Source organism: Oncorhynchus tshawytscha, linkage group LG28 (assembly GCF_018296145.1).
Source record: "Oncorhynchus tshawytscha isolate Ot180627B linkage group LG28, Otsh_v2.0, whole genome shotgun sequence".
Lineage (NCBI taxonomy): Eukaryota > Metazoa > Chordata > Actinopteri > Salmoniformes > Salmonidae > Oncorhynchus > Oncorhynchus tshawytscha.
This window is the reverse complement of record NC_056456.1, coordinates 4,575,704-4,598,256: the sequence shown is the minus strand read 5'-3', so window position 1 is coordinate 4,598,256 and position 22,553 is coordinate 4,575,704. Positions and strand designations below refer to the sequence as shown.

Here is a 22,553-nt window from a genome sequence, read left to right as displayed (position 1 = left end):
AGACACTGCAGCCCAAAGCTCAGTGAAACCAAGGTCAACTGTAGACACTGGAGCCCAAAGCTCAGTGAAACCTAGGTAAACTGTAGACACTGGAGCCCAAAGCTCAGTGAAACCAAGGTAAACCGTAGACACTGGAGAACAAAGCTCAGTGAAACCAAGGTAAACCGTAGACACTGCAGCCCAAAGCTCAGTGAAACCAAGGTAAACCGTAGACACTGGAGCCCAAAGCTCAGTGAAACCAAGGTAAACTGTAGACACTGCAGCCCAAAGCTCAGTGAAACCGAGATAAACCGTAGACACTGGAGCCCAAAGCTCAGTGAAACCAAGGTAAACCGTAGACACTGGAGCCCAAAGCTCAGTGAAACCAAGGTAAACCGTAGACACTGCAGCCCAAAGCTCAGTGAAACCAAGGTAAACCGTAGACACTGGAGCCCAAAGCTCAGTGAAACCAAGGTAAACCATAGACACTGGAGCACAAAGCTCAGTGAAACCAAGGTAAACCGTAGACACTGGAGCCCAAAGCTCAGTGAAACCAAGGTAAACCCTAGACACTGCAGCCCAAACTTAGTGAAACCAAGGTAAACCGTAGACACTGGAGCCCAAAGCTCAGTGAAACCAAGGTAAACCGTAGACACTGAAGCACAAAGCTCAGTGAAACCAAGGTAAACCGTAGACACTGGAGCCCAAAGCCCAGTGAAACCAAGGTAAACCGTAGACACTGCAGCCCAAAGCTCAGTGAAACCAAGGTAAACCATAGACACTGGAGCCCAAAGCTCAGTGAAACCTGGGTAAACTGTAGACACTGGAGCCCAAAGCTCAGTGAAACCAAGGTAAACTGTAGACACTGCAGCCCAAAGCTCAGTGAAACCAAGGTCAACCGTAGACACTGGAGCCCAAAGCTCAGTGAAACCAAGGTAAACCGTAGACACTGCAGCCCAAAGCTCAGTGAAACCAGAGATAAACCGTCGACACTGGAGCCCAAAGCCCAGTGAAACCAAGGTAAACCGTAGACACTGCAGCCCAAAGCTCAGTGAAACCAAGGTAAACCGTAGACACTGCAGCCCAAAGCTCAGTGAAACCAAGGTAAACCGTAGACACTGGAGCCCAAATCTCAGTGAAACCAAGGTAAACCATAGACACTGGAGCACAAAGCTCAGTGAAACCAAGGTAAACCGTAGACACTGGAGCCCAAAACTCAGTGAAACCAAGGTAAACCCTAGACACTGCAGCCCAAAGCTTAGTGAAACCAAGGTAAACCATAGACACTGGAGCCCAAAGCTCAGTGAAACCAAGGTAAACCGTAGACACTGAAGCACAAAGCTCAGTGAAACCAAGGTAAACCGTAGACACTGGAGCCCAAAGCCCAGTGAAACCAAGGTAAACCGTAGACACTGCAGCCCAAAGCTCAGTGAAACCAAGGTAAACCATAGACACTGGAGCCCAAAGCTCAGTGAAACCTGGGTAAACTGTAGACACTGGAGCCCAAAGCTCAGTGAAACCAAGGTAAACTGTAGACACTGCAGCCCAAAGCTCAGTGAAACCAAGGTCAACCGTAGACACTGGAGCCCAAAGCTCAGTGAAACCAAGGTAAACTGTAGACACTGCAGCCCAAAGCTCAGTGAAACCAAGGTCAACCGTAGACACTGGAGCCCAAAGCTCAGTGAAACCAAGGTAAACCGTAGACACTGCAGCCGATAGCTCAGTGAAACCAAAGTAAAGGGCACTAACTGACACGTGTCATGGCAGTTACTGCCTTTGTCTTTGGTTTCACTGTAACTTCTTGCATTTACTGAGTGGCGCAGTAGTCTAAGGCACCTCATCTCAGTGTCACTACAGACCCAGGTTTGATTCCAGGCTGTATTATATCTGGAGTACTTCTCCTGTCCTATTCGGGTTCCTGTGTGAATTTAGGTGTGCTTTCTCTAATTCTCTCTTTCTTTCTCTCTCTCGGAGGACCTGAGCCCTAGGACCATGCCCCAGGACTACCCTGACATGATGACTCCTTGCTGTCCCCAGTCCACCTGGCAGTGCTGCTGCTCCAGTTTTAACTGTTCTGCCTTATTATTATTCGACCATGCTGGTCATTTATGAACATTTGAACATCTTGGCCATGTTCTGTTATAATCTCCACCCGGCACAGCCAGAAGAAGACTGGCCACCCCACATGTGCTCTCTCTAATTCTCTCTTTCTCTCTTTCTTTCTCTCTCTCGGAGTACCTGAGCCCTAGGACCATGCCCCAGGACTACCTGACATGATGACTCCTTGCTGTCCAGAGTCCACCTGGCCGTGCTGCTGCTCCAGTTTTAACTGTTCTGCCTTATTATTATTCGACCATGCTGGTCATTTATGAACATTTGAACATCTTGGCCATGTTCTGTTATAATCTCCACCCGGCACAGCCAGAAGAGGACTGGCCACCCCACATAGCCTGGTTCCTCTCTAGGTTTCTTCCTAGGTTTTGGCCTTCTAGGGAGTTTTTCCTAGCCACCGTGCTTCTACACCTGCATTGCTTGCTGTTTGGAGTTTTAGGCTGGGTTTCTGTGCAGCACTTTGAGATATCAGCTGATGTACGAAGGGCTATATAAATACATTTGATTTGATTTGATTTATTACAACCGGCCATGATTGGGAGTCCCATAGGGCGGCACACAATTGACCCAGCGTTGGCCGGGGTAGGCCGTCATTGCAAGTAGGAATCTGTTATTAACTGACTTGCCTAGTGTGTCTTAAAGAAATAACCCCTTCCTTAACTGTCTTCACCCAAAGCCTTCTCTGCCCTGAACCCAAACCACTGATTCAGGATCAGAACACCTCAAACCTCTCATGTTCTGCTTGCCACATCTCCGACCAGAATCACCAGTCCTATTCCCAGGGTTTTGAAAAAGATATGTTATCGTGATGAGACTAACATGATAAGAAAACGTATGCATGCTTTGGATAAAAATGTCTTCTAAATGGCATATATTATTAGTATAGTAGCAAAAGGTTAAATAAAGATTAGAGAATATAATTTCACAGCACTGAGATTCACCCTGCTTTGATTAATACAGTATACCACCCTATACGTCCTCTTTAGGTCATCACACAGTTATTGTAAGTAATCCAAGCTCCTAATCACATGGGCTATACGACCAAAAGTAACCATGCTTGAAACAAGTTTCATTCAATTCAGCATAACTACGTCAAAGGTAATTGTTGTAGTAGAAATGTTTGGGCATACTGAGCGTAGACCTAGTGGCATTCCAAGTGCAGAGGAAACACGTCAGGCGGGAATTTCACAAGATACTTTATACACTGTATCCAGTACTGTATCCAACAGTGTATCCAGCACTGTGTCTAACAGTGTATCCAGCACTGTGTCTGTGGAACTTCTGGGTGGACCGCTGTGGAACTTCTGGGTGGACCGCGCAGGCGCTCTGGGGGCGCTCGCCTCTGAGGCCAGTGCGGCAGGAAAAGCGCAGGGGAGACGCCGCCGTGATCGAGGGAGAGGAAAAACTAAAAACAGTTATGAAGAACAATTCTGGACAAGGACAATCTTTTTCGTTTACTTATACCTTATAATTCAACTGTTCCAGCGAATAGAATTCGGGCAAATGCGCGACCCGTTTCGTAGATAGACATAGCCACGGTATGCTTGGCAACCCTGAAGATAATGTCAGGGAATCAATGGATGAAAATCCCCAAAACTACTGCAGTTTCCTGGCTGGAATTCTCGTCTGGTACTGAGAGTATCGGACATTTGGAAATAAAAACGGTGAACGTATAAGGACCACCGGAAGGAGCCACAACATATCTGAGTGTGAGGAATTATAACGGTGTCCAGTCGGTATTTGGCTAGATAACGCATTTAAAGTTTGAACGGAAAGAACAGTTTTGCTGCATCGAATTCCTTTGGACGGGATGTCATCTGCCGCCGGTAGAATTCCACGAGCTAACCGACCATCTCCCTCTCTGTAAAGGAGGCCGAGCGCGCCAGCCGTGAAGATGAGCGGTGCTGCAGATACCAAGGGGTTGAGGCGGACCTTTATCGTGCCCTCGATCAAGGCTTTTGATCACTATGATTTCACAAGGGCCAAAATATACTGTAGTTTGACATGGCTTGTGGCCAAAGCCTTCGGCTCAGGTAGGTGGCGCCCTTTTTTTGTTTTCTGAATATTGGGGTGGAAATGTGTCAAATGTGATGCAACATTTAGACAAATTGTGTCAGTGCGCGCATCTTCAGAGGGTTTATCAGAATTAACCTCGGCATTTCCGATGGGCCAAGAGAGCATGTCTTATCTGTGTGTTAAGAATGTGTTATTTGGCCTCAATATAGCCTTGTTGAAACATCATCTTCACCGCGAGCGACAATTAAACATGCTAATTAGTCATTGTATTACTCCCACCAGGGCTCTCTAATTGACGGTCTGTGTCCGAGGAGAAGTGCAGGGGATGGACAGACTAACTGTTGCACGTTTGTCCAATATCTCCGGTTTTTCTGTTATGAACACGGCAGAGGACGCTGTTGCTGTTGTTGATCATGTACTTATTCTCCCATTTGCATTGATGTCTGTGGCATTTGATTGATCAGTAACTGCAGCTGGTTCCTGATGTTCACAGTAATGGCCACATGGCCATATACAGGTTGATGGAACATCTAAACAGTATTGTAATCTGGGTGGTTTGATCCCTGAGTGCTGATTGTCTGAAAGCCGTGGTATATCAGACTGTATACCATGGGTATGACAAACAAACGTTTTACTATTCTAATTACGTTGGTAACCAGTTTATAATAGCAATAAGGCACCTCTGGGGTTTGCGGTATATGGCCAATATACCACGGCTAAGGGCTGTATCCAGGCTCTCCGTGATGCGTCGTGCGTAAGAACATCCCTTAGCAGTTGTACATGTATTGGCCATATACAGGTAGCCTAGTGGTTAGAGCGTTGGACTAGTAACCGCAAGGTTGCAATATCAAATCCCCGACAGTGGAAAAATCTGTCGTTCTGCCCCAGAACAAGGCAGTTAACCCACTGTTCCTAGGCCATCATTGAAAATAAGAATTTGTTCTTAACTGACTTGCCTTGTTAAATAAATATACCTCAGGCCTTATTGGATCATTCCATGTGACTTGACAATAACACAGTTGTTACTTCACCGGGTGGTTGAAATTAGAATGTGAACAGAAAACATTCAGAGTAGCGTTTCTGGATGACAGGCAACACTTAGCCTATATTAAAATCTGCTACCAGTGTAGTTGGGGGAAGGCTTGGCCTTGGCCTTAGCCAGTAGGCAGCAGCAGCCCTACGAAGTCAGTAATTCCATCCGGCTGGCTCTGGGCTTGGAGGTTGACTGACTCCAGCTCTCTACAGAAGTTTTTTAATGAGGCTACACTCTTAACTACCATCTGCTCGGTCTGTGTATGGTAATAATGGACAGAGAGAGAGGGGGGTTATGCTGCAGCTAGCCTTGGGAGCCAAGGATTCTCACGTTCAATGGCCACACAACACTATGCTAAGCACATAGACGAGGTAGCTCCTCCTATAGTTTCCAGCATGTCATTTGTACACTTTTCTCAAGTGTATAAAATGGTGGAAAGCCCTGTCCACTGCTCCCCTCCCCTCACTACTCTGTCATAGAGGACTGCAGGCTATTAGCATACCAGGACTGGGTTCTTTTCCTGTCCCTCCTGGTGACACACATTACTGCTCCCTTCCAGCACCATGAGAACGGTGGCCCAATTCATCAACCAAGTCTTAGTTTACACACACAGCCACATTTGGTCTAGTTACTATGGTTCTGACAGTAGTTTGACCCACGTAATGCAGACAATTCCAAAAACAATCTCTCCCATTCAAAATGCATGCTGATCACTGATGTAGATCAACTGAAATATAGCCTAGACACAGGAAAGGACTATAAGCGTGACCATAAGAGCATGTACAGACACATACACACTCACTAGATGTTTTCCTCTATTATGACACATTTTGACCAAAGGCATCTGTGTTTTCTGCTTTCCTGTCTGGTACTGGATCCCTGACTAGGTCCCAATGCTCTCTCTCGCCCGCTATCTCTTTCTCATCTCACTCTCTCTTTGCAACAAGATCTCACGGTCTAACTTCAGTGTTCAACATTTGTCGGGGGGGGGTCTAAACCATTTTGTGAGCAGCTGTTGTATTTGGTGCTCTCCTCAGACCCTACTCTTCTCTCCTGTCTCTGTAACATCTGTGGTGTGTTGACATCGTGGAGACCCAGTCTAGAGTGGCAGCATTTGTCTCAGTTACACACAATGCAGGGGCCTCCAGGCTGGAGACTGGGCCCAATGGAAGGACCAACAGAAGATGCTTCAGCTTTACATACTGGCTCTGAGCACTAACGTTAATTAGTCTAGTAACGTGTGAATTCATTAGCCACAATCAATGTGAGTGACAACATTTCTGGTATACTTTGGTCTGACTTAATTGATGTTCGTACTGCATTGGAAAAGAAGTAGTCCAACATGAATTGGCATAGTGAGCAACTGAACAAAAATGTTACCTCTGAAAGCCACTGCTAAAATATATCTAGTTATTTCTCAGCGAAGTAACCCAGTGTTTTGAATCAGACATTATCAACTGCCAATATAGGCTACACAGGTTTCTAAGAAAGTAATAACTGCATAGTAACAGACAAGTAATGTTGCTGACTGGTGTACATTCTTTAATGTTCCCTCCCTGTGCTGTGCTCCAATTGGATGACTCCTGTGGTCAGCACGGTAACGGTCGATATTCCAGGTCTCGTGTTTGGACTTCCTGCGACAGCTACTTCCTGTCTATTTCCTGTTTGATGGCAGACAAAGGAGATCGGTTTTCCTTGACGCGGCAGCTTTTGATGAACTTGTGGAAAACTAAAGCCCACTTACTCTGTGAAGGTTGTATCTGCACTCCACACTGTTAAAAAGAAGGGTGCTTTGTTGGTCATATAGAACATTTTTGAGGGCCATATGAACCAAGCCATAGAACCCCCTGTTTGGTTCTTTATAGCACAATTTCTTCGAGCAGCACTTACATGGCAAGACTCTGTTAACATTGTACAGCATAAGGTACCATCCAGATAAAGATGTGTAGTAGACTGTTACTACTGTATTTGGCATTGGTGCTGTTTTAGGAGGCTATGTGAGGTCATAGGAGCTTTTGTCCACCCTCTCAGGGTTATGAGAGGGTGTTATAGTGGGGAGTGGGGACAGTATGGGGACTTTATAGTGGGGACAGACTGTTGTGACTAGCTGCTGAAGTGACTGGCTGTTAAGTGGTTGTTGGAATGGTAAACACCCGCCATTGTGGGAAATAGCCCACTTTCGTCTTTCTGGGTAAGAACACACTTTCGAAATTAGCTTCTGAACCCTCCTTGGAAGAAATGTAATCTGCTGATAGGGGATGAAGAGTCCTCACTTATGTCGGAAATGATACACTATAACCCTAACCCCGTTTTTGTAGTTTTACCTCCTGTAAAAATACATTGTACACGTCTGCCTTTCCTACAAGTAGGCCACAGTGTCCGCTGTACATCCCGGTTCCTTTTCGCCAGTTCACCACCCAGGCCGAGTAGCCCACGTCTTCGGAAGGATCTGCCTGCCTAGCTCTCTGACCTCTCCATTCACTAGGCTAATAGCACTCTCGCTTTACCAAGTCGTACAGTATGATCACGATACTTAGGTGTCCCGATGCATTGCTATTCTATATGTATCACGATTTATCACGATCGATACTTGGAGTCATAGAATCGATATAATATTGTAAAAAATGATATTGTGAATACATTGTAGAATACATTTTCAATCGGGCAAAAACAAATTAAGTCTATTGGACGGATTAAGGACTAACCTTAATCGGTCGCCCCAGCGTGAGTTTTTTTATGCGTGTAATGTCAGAATACACTCACTATTCCAAAGTGGGATTGTTATGCAAAAGGAGAGTTAACCTATGCTGCCTCAAACCAAGGCTGCCTGCTAATTATCTATAGGCTATGTTTCAACTTGTCCATTTCAAAGGATTTTTTAACAAGTTTTATTTTCTAACAACAGTTTGAATTGAGGTGTGCTCTGCAGGTGTGCTCTGAAGAAGCCCATTTCCCTGTTGCGGACAATTTATGTTTGAGGCTTTGCTGAGCCAAACAAACTTCTCTCTTCAAGGAGAGCCTAAGCACTTCCCCAGAGTTTCCCCAGATCAAGTATGCAGGCAGTTGCGCATCCCCAGTCAGAAAATAACTTTTTGCCCCCCAGTACATTTTCCGGCTGGCACCCGCATTGCCTTCAATGTTGTTTTCCTTACTGATAATAACTTTGGACGTGTGAGTTCCTATCAAAGTAAGTGCCTTATTACGTTATCATTATAGTTTCTGTATGTCGTGTTATCGTTTCTACTGTAGCACACAGTATGTATGTATAGTGCATTCGGAAAGTATTCAGACCCCTTGACTTTTTCCACATTTTGTTAAGTTACAGTGTCACGCCCTGGTCTAAGTATTTTGTGTTTTTCTTCATGTATTGGGTCAGGCCAGGGTGTGGCATGGGGTTTTTGTATTATGGTGTGTTTTGTCTTGGGGTTTTGGTGTGTATGTATTGGGATTGTAGCTAGTGGGGTTATCTAGCAAAGTCTATGGCTGTCTGGAGTGGTTCTCAATCAGAGGCAGGTGTTTATCGTTATCTCTGATTGGGAACCATATTTAGGCAGCCATATTCTTTGAGTTTGTCGTGTGTGATTGTCCTTAGTGTCGTTGTTCCCAACGAATATCTCTTTATTTATTTACACAAGTATAGGCTGTTTCGGTTTTCGTTACGTTCTTTGTTTTGTAGTGTTTTGTGTTTATTCGTGTTTCACGTTGTTCATTAAACATGGATCGCAATCTACACGCTGCATTTTGGTCTGACTATCCTTCACACCTAGAAAACCGTAACATTATTCTAATTTTTTATTTTTATCCTCATCAATCTACTACACACAATACACCAGAATGACAAAGCAAAAAAAAGTTTTTAGTTTTTAAAAACAAATTTATAAAAAATAAATGAATAATAACACATTTACATAATTATTCAGACCCTTTACTTAGTACTTTGTTGAAGCACCTTTGGCAGCATTTACAGCCTCGAGTCTTCTTGGGTATGAGGCTACAAGTTTGGCAGACCTGTATTTGGGGAGTCTCTCCCATTCTTCTCTGCAGATCCTCTCAAGCTCTGTCAGGTGGAGGGGGAGCGTTTCTGCACAGCTATTTTCAGGTCTCTCCAGAGATGTTAGATTGGGTTCAAGTCCGGGCTCTGGCTGGGCCACTCAAGGACATTCAGAGACTTCTCCCGATGCTGTGTGCTTAGGATCATTGTCCTGTTAGAAGGGCAACCTTTGCCCCAGTCTGAGGTCCTGAGTGCTCTGGAGCAGGTTTTCATCAAAGATCTCTCTGTACTATTCTCCGTTTATCTTTCCCTCGATCCTGACTAGTCTCTCAGTCCCTGCCGCTGAAAAACATCTCTACAGCCTGATGCTGCCACCACCATGCTTCACTGTAGGGATGGTGTCAGGTTTTCTCCAGATGTGATGCTTGGCATTCAGGCCAAATATTTCAATCTTGGTTTCATCAGACCAGAGAATCTTGTTTCTCATGGTCTGAGAGTAATTTAGGTGCCTTTTGGCAAACTCCAAGCAGGCTGTCATGTGCGTTTTACTGAGGAGTGGCTTCTGTCTGGCCACTCTACCATAAAGGCCTGATTGGTGGTGCTGTAGAGATAGTTGTCCTTCTGGAAGGTTCTCCCATCTCCACAGAGGAACACTGGAGCTCTGTCAGAGTGACCATCAGGTTCTTGGTTGCCTCCCTGACCAAGGCTCTTCTTCCCATATTGCTTCATTTGGCTGGCCGTCCAGTTCTAGGAAGAGTCTCGGTGGTTCCAAACTTCTTCCATTTCAGAATGATGGAGTCCACTGTGTTCTTAGAGACCTTCAATGCTGCAGAAAGGTTTTGGTACCCTTCCCCAGATCTGTGCCTCGACACAATCCTGTCTCGGAGCTCTACGGACAATTCCTTCGACCTTGGTTTTTGCTCTGACATGCACTGTCAACTGTGGGACTTATATAGACAGGTGTGTGCATTTCTAAATCATGTCCATCAATTGAATTTACCACAGGTGGACTTCAATCAAGTTGTAGAAAACATCTCAAGGATGATGAATGGAAACAGGATGCACCTGAGCTCAATTTCGAGTCTCATAGCAAAGGGTCTGAATACTTATGTAAATAAGGCATCTCAGATTTTTTTTAAATATATATAATCGCAAAAATGTCTGAACTTGTTTTCGCTTAGTCATTATGGGATATTGTGTGCAGATTGATGAGGATAAAAAATGATTTAATCTATTTTAGAATAATGCTGGAATGTAACAAAATGTGGAAAAAGTCAAGGGGTCTGAATACTTTCTCTGAATGCACTGTATTTTGCATAATGTATTTACTGTTTTATTTGCATGTTTTCGATTGTAATGATGTGTGTAAAATATATTTTGTAAGGTTATACTGATTATGATGAGCTAAAGCTAAGCTAAATGCCAGCTATGTGTGGCGCCATGTTTGTTGACATCATACAATGCATTCTGGTTGTCACGTAAACGTCTGTCAGACCAAAGATGTTATAACAAACAAAGTGAAGGGATGGTTCAATCGACTGACTTAGATTGTAACTATCATTACTCGGTGTTGCCCGAGTATCAGGGGTTTTATTTAGCTTATAAACTTCCGCTGTGTTTGCCCCCCATCACAGTAATATTTCCTGCATCATAACCCCCACGATACCTTCCCCATTTCTATCCCCCATGGACTTGAAATCCTCCAGAAATGAAATAACCCCCCCCCTTTCCAAGCCCACCTAAAATAGTTTCATCCAAATCTGGCAACCCTGTTTAGCTTTCGCGCTAACGGTTAGGCTAGGCAGTAGGCTTGTATTTGGTGTGATGATCTGCGAGGTGATAGCATTTTATTTGCTTTGTGATTAGTCAAAAACTGTAAATTACTAGTTAAGTTAAGCGATCCGGTTATTGTATATACTGTAACAAGTACATAGAAGATTTGTAAAATGCTGAAAAGTGGCCAAACTAAGTTCATATTTTTCGGGCAATGGGCACAGCCATCTTTTACTTTGTTTATTTGTGTTTTATAGTGAATGGAATTCTGCGATTAGGGAGTTATCGCTTGTCAAACATAAACAAACATGGCTGCCATCATAAAGAATGTAGCTGTTGTTAGCTTAGCTGACACACGTCTCTTTTCTGAACAATAAAAGGTGAAATTGAGAAGTAAAGTTGTAAAGACCTTTTATTTCCCATCAGTACAAACAATTGTTTAGGTGCTTTTCAGACAACAATGCTGTTTAGACACGTTTGTTACATCAAATGTTCTGTTACTACTGTTTCAATCACATATTTGCGATGGCACGCTGTAGGGACCACTCAGAAATGATCACAAATATGTAATCATACACGTTTAAGATGCCTGCCCTGTCTCCTGTTTCCCCCTGTTTGTGCCTGTGATTCACAGCCATGGCGAGGGGAAATGACCTCACGCACACCAGGTATGCACACACACAAACACACCACAAACGCCCTCATTACCCCATACGCACCCTTTCAACTAGGGATGGTGGGAAATCGATACAGTTACAGACAATATTATATCGATTACTCAAAAAATTATTACATATATATATATTTTTTCTCGCTAGGTAGCTTTAGCTAGCGCTAGTTGGCTGTACCTGTGTCAAAATGCTGGTATTTTTCATCCTATAGCTCATTCTTCATCATCTTTTTAAAGTGGAACTGACAGAGTTTTAACTACTTTGCAGTTATGAAAGAAACAGATAGTCATAATATCAGTAAAACATATAACATTCCCAGTTTATGCAACAAAACCAACTTTATAAGAGGTTTTAAAAATATATGTTCTATTTGACTCTACATTCCATGGTGTACACAAAGGCATTGTTGCCAGAGTAGATGGATGCGGTTCAATGCATGACTGATATAATTCACCAAAGCATTGCTATGAGGTTGTAAATCACAGCTGGCCCGGTACATTGTTGCTGCCTCCATTCAGGATGCACTGTTTCAGTGTCAATGGCTCAATATTTTGGACAAAATGGACAAATTTAACTAAGACTGGAAATGTCAATACAAGGGCAAAGATCACAAGTCAGTCATAGCGTACCTAATAGGCTAGCGCATCTATTTATTTAGCAAGCTAAAAACATGGACCCTAACGTTAGCTAGATAGCTAGTTAGCTGCTAGGAGGATGTCATTCATGTCATTGGAGTGGGTGAGTGACTGACTTTTTCCCCTAATATTGCTTTTTGGTGGCTATATTTTACACAGCTAGAGATGCAGGTGTCATTTGGTTAGCTAGCAAGAACCTGAACGACTGTTATCCAGTTAGCATATGGCTAACTGGATAACACAAATTCATTCTCGCTATCTACTCCAATTTCAGAGTACTCTCATCTGAGTGTGCCAGAGCGCAGAATAACTAATGAATGGCAGGCCCTACTGCCTGTAAACACACAGTCCAGTTCAAAGTGAATGATGGCAGGCCCTACTGCCTGTAAACACACAGTCCAGTTCAAAGTGAATGATGGCAGGTCCTACTGCCTGTAAACACACAGTCCAGTTCAAAGTGAATGATGACAGGCCCTACTGCCTGTAAACACACAGTCCAGTTCAAAGTGAATGATGACAGGCCCTACTGCCTGTAAACACACAGTCCAGTTCAAAGTGAATGATGGCAGGCCCTGTAAACACACAGTCCAGTTCAAAGTGAATGATGGCAGCCTGTAAACACACAGTCCAGTTCAAAGTGAATGATGGCAGGCCCTACTGCCTGTAAACACACAGTCCAGTTCAAAGTGAATGATGGCAGGTCCTACTGCCTGTAAACACACAGTCCAGTTCAAAGTGAATGATGGCAGGCCCTACTGCCTGTAAACACACAGTCCAGTTCAAAGTGAATGATGGCAGGCCCTACTGCCTGTAAACACACAGTCCAGTTCAAAGTGAATGATGGCAGGCCTGTGTGGCAAATAAAGGCCTACTGTATCTCTGACTGACTTTGGTGCACCGGTCTGCATCGACTCTGGTCCTGGACAAGACAGATGGTTCAGGTTTTATTTAATGCAGTTAATTGTCCAAACGCACAGCTGCTTCCCCATTCTGTATTGCTATAGAGTTTTCACAAATGCCTTAGTACAGTATATGTCATTCCCAAACATTCTAAGAATTGATGAAAATGCCTAAATACTTGCTTGACAGAAAATATTTTTAAAAGTCATATTCTTCCTGGGGGTGTATATCTATATATAAATTAAATAATAATGTTTAATTTAGCTACAATGCTGTCTGTTTCACTTTAAATAGTGAGAATGTTTTCAGCACTTTTATTTCCATGACTGATCATAATAAATTTTCTCTGCAGAAAATGTGTCTCTCTGCAGCAAGGCAATATGTTTGGAACGTGAAATCGCAATAAAATTGCAGTATCGAATCGTAATACATATAGAATCGTGAGAATCGCAATACATATTGTATCGGCACCCAAGTATGGTGATAAAATCGCATGGTGAGGTCCCTGGCAATTCCCAGCCCAACTTTCAACCCCTTCCGCCCCGTTCTCAGCCTCAAAAACACTCTCGGGACCCCTTGACACATCATGTGATGGCACACACCAGAGAAGAGCAGAAAGTGGTGTACTCTTTGCCCCTAAGTGCAGACAAGTCTGGTGTGTGTGTGTGTGTGTGTGTGTGTGTGTGTGTGTGTGTGTGTGTGTGTGTGTGTGTGTGTGTGTGTGTGTGTGTGTGTGTGCGTGCGCGTGCGTGTGTGTGTGTCTGGCTATTTTGAAGATAAAGATAAAGTAAATCAGATTTAGCATGTGAGTCAACAGACAAAGAATAACCTCTCTCTCTCTGTTTCACACACACCATTCCTGTACCATACCGGTGTATACGGTGTTACCGTCAGTGCACACAAAGGGCGCTATTTCTTTACAAATGTAACAAATAAATCGAATAAAAAAACTCAATCTTGATCCAGGAGGAGATTGATTGTCTCTGCTGCAAGTAAGAAGCCACTTAGCTAGTAAGTTTGCAAATGAGATGCGTAGCTAGAGCCCTCTGCTGGAGATAAATGATATACTGCCCAAGCCTAATGCATATACACACACACACACACACACTCTTAAGCACGCCGTCAATGGAGAAGGTCTAAGATCCGTGTGTCAGAGAAGCATGTGTGCAATGGGAGAGTGGGGCTCGCACAGGCACGCCTGTTGCCATCACGGTGAACTCATTCTGCAGGGGCCAGTACAGTCATGTCAGTTATTGTTTCACCAAAGTAACCTGTTTCCCCTCTCTCCACGGACAGCCCAAAATGAGCTGACTATAATGTTACTTATGTAGCCCACCCATCCTCACGTCCTCCCAGAGAAACTCTGTTTATCATATGTCCACACTAACCCGTAGCTAGAACTGGGCGACATGGACAAAAATCCATATCGAGATAAATTGCCTGAATTGATACGATAGCAATAAATAGAATGAGAGGTTTATAAGGTTAATGTGCACCACAGTTGTAAAAGTTTTAAACTGCTACTCCTAGTCTGATGGTTGTAGGAATCAATTGTCCCATTAACAATCACCCATATTAGCAAATCTATTTCAAACTTCACATTTCTCTAGTATAGGCTACTTATCCTATTGCCTGTGATAAGTGATTGGTATGGTGTTGATAATGTGTTGATCATTTGGGGTTTATCGTCCCAGCTCTACCTGTACCTGCTCCCTCCACAGACACGTCCCCAGATGACAGTTATCATATCCCCAAACTAATCCGGCCCCCTCTTTCAGAGAAACTATGTTCATCGTATCACCACACTAACCTCTTCTCTCCCTTCACAGATGCGGTCCCGGAGGAGCTGGTGGACCCTTTCTACAGGGACCAGTACAGTCAGGAGCACCTGAAGCCCCCGGTGGCATGCCTGCTGCTGTCTGCAGAGCTCTACTGCCGGGCGGGGAGCCTCATCCTCCGCAGCGATGCCGTCAAACCTCTGCTGGGACACAACGCCATCATCCAGGCCCTGGCACAGAAGGGACTGTACGTCACTGACCAGGACCGACTGGTCACAGAGAGGGACCTGACCGGCACACCCATACACATGGTGAGGATGAAGAGCTGTCTCGATACACACACACACATACACATTTACACACACACACATACACATATACACACACACACATACATTCACATACACACACGCACGCACATACACACACACACAAACACACTTACACACACACACACTTACACACACTCACACATAAACACACACACGCACGCACACACATACACACACACACACACACACAGACATACAGATTGTAAAGAGTAATATTAGGGTTTGGTTGGGTTTTGTTGGGTCTCATCCCATTTTAATCTCTACGTTCGCTTCCTTCTCCTTCTCTCTTTTTACTCACTCACTCACTCACTCACTCACTCACTCACTCACTCACTCACTCACTCACTCACTCACTCACTCATCCTCTGTCTCTTTGTGTGTGCTCTAAGGTAGGGCTCTGTGAGTGCAGTATTCTCAGCGGTGTCTCTTGGAAAGGTCAAAAACAAGCCTAATGACAGGTTTCCAAGATAAACCACTTACAGACAGACAGACAGACGGTACTGTTATGTCACACAGTACAAGGTAAAAATGCCTTTCTTCTGAAAAGTTGTTTTGATGTGCAAAGGACAGGCTTAAAAGTCAGCCCTTTTAAATCTACAGTCCTTTTCAATTGATCATCCGTTGAAGAATGTATTATAGCTAGATATGAGGGGAATGCCGTGAGCTTCCCAAGAGGGAATGCGTCAACAGTTACGAAATAGTTATTCTAATCCAATACTGTGTGGCTGAGGATCATGAGTTCAGAGACTGAACATAGCTGCTGACGAAATGGGAACCTGCGTTGCAGTTCTCTCTCTTTCTCTCTCTCTCTCTCTCTCTCTCTCTCTCTCTCTCTCTCTGTCTCTGTCGCTCTCTTTCTGGGAGAATTGCAATTGCCCTATCTGCTGTGGCACACAGACTCTTTCCTTCCCTAATCTCGCTCTCCTTCCCTCCATATCTCATCATCAGTTATTTTTGTCCTTCGTCCTTCTCAATCTCTCTTCTTTTCTTTCTATCTCTTCAACAGCACTTTCTTGCTCCCTCCCTTGGTCTTTCATTCTTTCTCTCTCTTTTCCTCTGTCTCTCTCTCCCCCGTCTTTCTCTCACCCCTCCCTCTCTCTGGTCGTGTCTAGACTTGACAGTTAATGCAGTTTTTGTATTATGATCATGAAGGTCTGATCATGGAATTTCAAATACATCATGTGTCTACACCCATTTTCTGTGACCCCACCCAAAATCTAATGACACAAATTGTTATAAAAATAAATTACATCAACAAATAACCTTACATTTATTTAATTTGAGTCTTTTATCGAAAATAAAATAAACCAATAAATAAATTTACTCAATCAAAATGGCATTATTTTGTCATTAATACGTGTCACATATCAGTTTGCAAACAATGTAAAAAATATTTGACAAAATCTGAGTTAATTAAGTCGCATACAAACGTTGTCTCTTTTTTTGCTTTCTTGCATAAGGCAGCTCCAAAATGCAGGTGTTTCAGCCCAGCTCAATGCTTTCTGTGGTGGTGGGCCAGCCAGTGGAAAAGACAGAGCTTAGGGGTTGGTAATGTTCTCTAGTTGCGCCGTGATTGTCTCAGTATTCTGTCACTCATGGGGACACTACGTCACCTCCAAATCTAAGGGTAGAGCTTGAAAATGCAAGCCCCTTGGGTGCTGCCATAGAGTTATATTAGAAGTGCCTATCCAAGATGGCTCAAGGTCATTGGCCACAGATAAAATTACATTAAATCACATTATATCTACAGCAGCTTTCATTGAACTGATCATGTCAACGTCATACTTTCAAAATCTTAGCTAGCATGCAAGCAGTCATCATCCTGAATCAAGTCGACAATCTACTGGCAATTCCTTTTTTAATCCTTGTCATATGAAGAGAAATTATAGATAAAACGTATCGGTGCTCATCGGCCATTGGACATAAACATTACACAAAAAGTTGGACGTCGCAAATTCAACAATGAGTGGTTTTGAAGGCATCAGTGGCCATCACTAGACTGCTATTCATTAGAGTGAGTGTGTGGTCCCAATTCTGGGTGAAAGCGTTTCAAAGATTAACATTCAACATTGGCCATGGTGTCAAGCCATCATGATTTATGCCGCGCTCAAAACAACTGGAAACTCAGAACTGGGAAATCTGATTTCAATGGGTTCAAGACAACTGGGAACTTGGGAAAAAACGAGCTCCGACTGGGAAAAAATGTTTTGAACGGTCATCCAACTCGGAATTGCAAGTCGGGAACTTGGGCCTCTTTCTAGAGCTCCAACCTGAAGAACCCTGACGTCATCATGATTCGACCTTGTATTTTTCCAAGTTGCCAGTTGTCTTGAAAGCACCATAAATCCAGAGAATGCCAGACTTTGATGACAAAGTTTGATGACAAAATTTGCCCACGAAGAACTGCCACGCCACCTTTCTGTTCAAGTGAGTACAGCACAACAAGGTAAGCCCAAAAATGTATTGTATGCTGTTGCATAAATTATGTAATATTCCAGGGATATATGTAAGCTGTAGCTAAGAAGTAATACTGTATGTTGTGTGTTGTTCACACAACATACAGTATTACAGCTATTACAGTAATATACAGTAATACAGTATTACAGAACATACAGCTGTTCACCTCCTAATAAGCTCACCCTAATAATTTGGTCCCGTTTCCCCTCCTAATTTTGACTACTGTTCTGACTTGGTGGTGCACATGTAGTCTATAGCTTGTTTTAGAGAAATGTTATCATCAAATATTGTAAGAGCTTTCATTGTCTGCTTATATGCCCCCTTTATTAATCCTACAGTTCTGACTTGGTGTACAGGGAGAATACTGTAAGAATAGCCCATGTTCTGAATTCTGTTGCTGTACATTTCAAAAGGACTGAACAAATAGTTATATTGACTATGTCCGTCCTAGCTCGCTTAATCGAAATTATGGATTGCCTCTTATCTGCTCATCGTTCCCTTATGCCATAGTTTGTACATCGCAATTGTCAGTAGAAACCACCCAACACTGTTTTATCTAGGCCCTAACAGTGTGTGGTAAGGTGTTGGGACTCTGCTGTTTTATCTAGGCCCTAACAGTGTGTTGTAAGGTGTTGGGACTCTGCTGTTTTATCTAGGCCCTAACAGTGTGTTGTAAGGTTTTGGGACTCTGCTGTTTTATCTAGGCCCTAACAGTGTGTGGTAAGGTGTTGGGACTCTGCTGTTTTATCTAGGCCCTAACAGTGTGTGGTAAGGTGTTGGGACTGCTGTTGGGACTCTGCTGCTTTATGTAGGCCCTAACAGTGTTTGGTAAGGTGTTGGGACTCTGCTGTTTCATCTAGGCCCTAACAGTGTGTGGTAAGGTGTTGGGACTCTGCTGTTTTATCTAGGCCCTAATAGTGTGTGGTAAGGTGTTGGGATTCTGCTGTTTCATCTAGGCCCTAACAGTGTGTGGTAAGGTGTTGGGACTCTGCTGTTTTATCTAGGCCCTAATAGTGTGTGGTAAGGTGTTGGGACTCTGCTGTTTTATCTAGGCCCTAACAGTGTGTGGTAAGGTGTTGGGACTCTGCTGTTTTATCTAGGCCCTAATAGTGTGTGGTAAGGTGTTGGGACTCTGCTGTTTTATCTAGGCCCTAACAGTGTGTTGTACGTTTTTGGGACTCTGCTGTGTTATCTAGGCCCTAACAGTGTGTGGTAAGGTGTTGGGACTCTGCTGTTTTATCTAGGCCCTAATAGTGTGTGGTAAGGTGTTGGGACTCTGCTGTTTTATCTAGGCCCTAACAGTGTGTGGTAAGGTGTTGGGACTCTGCTGTTTTATCTAGGCCCTAACAGTGTGTGGTAAGGTGTTGGGACTCTGCTGTTTTATCTAGGCCCTAACAGTGTGTGGTAAGGTGTTGGGACTCTGCTGTTTTATCTAGGCCCTAACAGTGTGTGGTAAGGTGTTGGGACTCTGCTGTTTTATCTAGGCCCTAACAGTGTGTGGTAAGGTGTTGGGACTGCTGTTGGGACTCTGCTGCTTTATGTAGGCCCTAACAGTGTGTGGTAAGGTGTTGGGACTCTGCTGTTTCATCTAGGCCCTAACAGTGTGTGGTAAGGTGTTGGGACTCTGCTGTTTTATCTAGGCCCTAACAGTGTGTGGTAAGGTGTTGGGACTCTGCTGTTTTATCTAGGCCCTAACAGTGTGTGGTAAGGTGTTGGGACTCTGCTGTTTTATCTAGGCCCTAACAGTGTGTTGTAAGGTGTTGGGACTCTGCTGTTTTATCTAGGCCCTAACAGTGTGTGGTAAGGTGTTGGGACTGCTGTTGGGACTCTGCTGCTTTATCTAGGCCCTAACAGTGTGTGGTAAGGTGTTGGGACTCTGCTGTTTCATCTAGGCCCTAACAGTGTGTGGTAAGGTGTTGGGACTCTGCTGTTTTATCTAGGCCCTAACAGTGTGTGGTAAGGTGTTGGGACTCTGCTGTTTTATCTAGGCCCTAATAGTGTGTGGTAAGGTGTTGGGACTCTGCTGTTTTATCTAGGCCCTAATAGTGTGTGGTAAGGTGTTGGGACTCTGCTGTTTTATCTAGGCCCTAATAGTGTGTGGTAAGGTGTTGGGACTCTGCTGTTTTATCTAGGCCCTAACAGTGTGTTGTAAGGTGTTGGGACTCTGCTGTTTTATCTAGGCCCTAACAGTGTGTTGTAAGTTTTTGGGACTCTGCTGTGTTATCTAGGCCCTAACAGTGTGTGGTAAGGTGTTGGGACTCTGCTGTTTTATCTAGGCCCTAACAGTGTGTGGTAAGGTGTTGGGACTCTGCTGTTTTATCTAGGCCCTAATAGTGTGTGGTAAGGTGTTGGGACTCTGCTGTTTTATCTAGGCCCTAACAGTGTGTGGTAAGGTGTTGGGACTCTGCTGTGTTATCTAGGCCCTAACAGTGTGTGGTAAGGTGTTGGGACTCTGCTGTTTTATCTAGGCCCTAACAGTGTGTGGTAAGGTGTTGGGACTCTGCTGTTTTATCTAGGCCCTAATAGTGTGTGGTAAGGTGTTGGGACTCTGCTGTTTTATCTAGGCCCTAACAGTGTGTGGTAAGGTGTTGGGACTCTGCTGTTTTATCTAGGCCCTAACAGTGTGTGGTAAGGTGTTGGGACTCTGCTGTTTTATCTAGGCCCTAACAGTGTGTGCGCACCATTTGTCACCGTTGTAGTTATTAATGTATTGTTTAGTGTTGTGTTGTGTCGTGGGTTTTCTGGCATGCATCTAAAAAAATGTTTTTTTGTTTGCCCCACCAAGATTTACATTCTAAAATTGCCACTCTTTATAACATATTTATTTAAATAGGTTATGCAGGCTATAGTAAAGAAATAGGCCACTTGTCATGGCCTTGCTGTGGGCCCAGTCATCTGTTTACTGTGTGGTGCCAGTCAACGATGGCTGTCAATCATCTTCGATATCCTATACTATCGTTATATTGCCCAACCCTATAGCTAACCAGCCAGCTAACCTACTGATGTAGCTAGCCAGCAAGCTAACAAGCGAAGCTAAAAGGATTGCAAATGGATTAGCATAACTCTATTTTTCTAACTATTAGCTAGATGGCTAGCTTTTATGAGGCCAGCAAACACGTTCCCCACACGCTAGTTGGAATTTCCTCCAACGTTTTAATAAAAAGGTGCCTCTTGGTCCCAAAACACACGTTTTCCCGGAGACTTGTCGGCGGAGTACTGATGACTTCGCCCACTGTATGACCTTTTGGTAGCTTAATTGCATCAAGACTGGGGATAAATTTGCACACAATGCGTACCTGACCACCTTCTATGGTGGTCAGCCGAAAGTGAACACAATCAGACCACAAAGCAACTTTTGTGCGTCTAGACCCGTCTTTTCAATGCGATCTTCATATTCTGATAGCAGAAGTCGCATGTAAGTGTCAAGTGTAGACACGGCCTCTGTCTCTAACACACATGTCTAGAGGATAACACAAAGTCACTAGTTCACTATGTTGAGGATTTGATCAATTGAAGTAGTCGCTCAAGTGTGATGAGGGGGCGAGATGGAGGGGGGACTCTTAGTTTGACCTATTCCTATGGTATCCAAGGACAGCGTGGGTCTCTCTCTCTCTCTGTGTGTGTGTGTGTGTGTGTGTGTGTATAGGTGGTGATCTGATTAAGCAGGCAGCTTTAGTCGATATGTTTAAGCAGACAAATGGCGCCTATACTGTATGTGTAAAGAGGGTGTAAACAGGAAATGACCTTCATCGGCAACAAAGCCTACAGCCAGTTAATTTACTAGCCTGTAGATCCTTCCTGACACACGCAGGGACTGACACACACACAGATACAGTATATTGTATACACCCCCATTGTCCGTTACAAAATGCACAACCTCTTCAGTTTAGGTGGGTTCCCCATAGGAGTTGAGAGTGTGTATGTGTCGACTCAGCAGTCTGTGAAGTTTAGTGCAGATACATTCGCCCAGAGAATTTCTGTATTGGGTTTATGGAGCATATGAGGAGAAATTATGACCTCAATGTTTTTTTCACGCACCGCTACTTGGCACAGGTCCATGTCGGAAGGCGGGATGACAGTATGTCAAAGAGGAGGACAGCAGGAGGAGGAGTGGAGAGCGGGAGCGTGGCAGACTGTCAGGGGATGAATAGAGAGGGGGAGTGAAGGAATGGAGGGGTAGAGGGGCTGCCTCTTGGCTGGGGTCCAGGGAGGAAGGAGGGAAGGACTGTGCTTGAAGAGAGAGGGCGAGGAAGGGGGATTGTGGAGGTCTGTCAGATGAAAGGAAAAGAGGAGTGGTTTGAGGAGTAAGGGCTACTACTTGGTTAGGCTCCAGGTAGAGGAGAGAGGGAGGGAGGGAGGAGGAGTCGAGAGGAGAGGGAATATAATGGCATCAGAGGATATAATATACTGTATCTGTATATGGGGGGTGAGAGGACAGGTCGAGTATGACAGTGTGTAGGAAGTAGATCGGAGAGGGGATTACATCTGTGCTCCAGAGAAGGAGAGGAAATGGGGAATGGGTATGTGACCATCTGTGATGGGAGGAGGGGAGGGGAGAATAGGGGGTTGTAGAGTAGAAGAGAGGATAGTGTAAAGGGGGATGGAAGAGTGGAGAAGGGGAATACGTGCTGGTGCTCCACTGCAGTACGATAGAGGGTGTGGTCTCAGACCAAGTCTAGGCACGTATATGGCAGCCTTTATACACAAACACATGTACACACACCCACACCACTTCCTCTCTCTCTTTCTCCCTCTCTCTCGCTCTCTCTCTCTCTCTCTCTCTCTCTCTCTCGCTGTCTGTCTGTCTGTCTGTCTGTCTGTCTGTCTGTCTGTCTGTCTGTCTCTCTGTCTCTCTCTCTCTCTCTCTCTCTCTCTC

General features: G+C 44.3%; 1 protein-coding gene across 2 annotated transcripts in view; it reads left to right on the top strand.

The window, feature by feature from the left end:
- Positions 1 to 3,424: 3,424 nt before the first annotated feature.
- The window catches only part of camsap2b (calmodulin regulated spectrin-associated protein family, member 2b), a 72,950-nt gene continuing 53,821 nt past the window's right edge, over positions 3,425 to 22,553 (top strand). Inside the window, exons 1-2 of one of the 2 annotated variants that reach the window (XM_024390892.2) lie at positions 3,425 to 4,124; positions 14,940 to 15,199. In XM_024390892.2, the coding sequence (XP_024246660.1) occupies positions 3,986 to 4,124; positions 14,940 to 15,199 (399 nt within the window). In that variant the 5' untranslated portion in view covers positions 3,425 to 3,985. The remainder of the gene's footprint in view (positions 4,125 to 14,939; positions 15,200 to 22,553) is intronic. The other variant, XM_024390893.2, reaches the window with a different exon arrangement.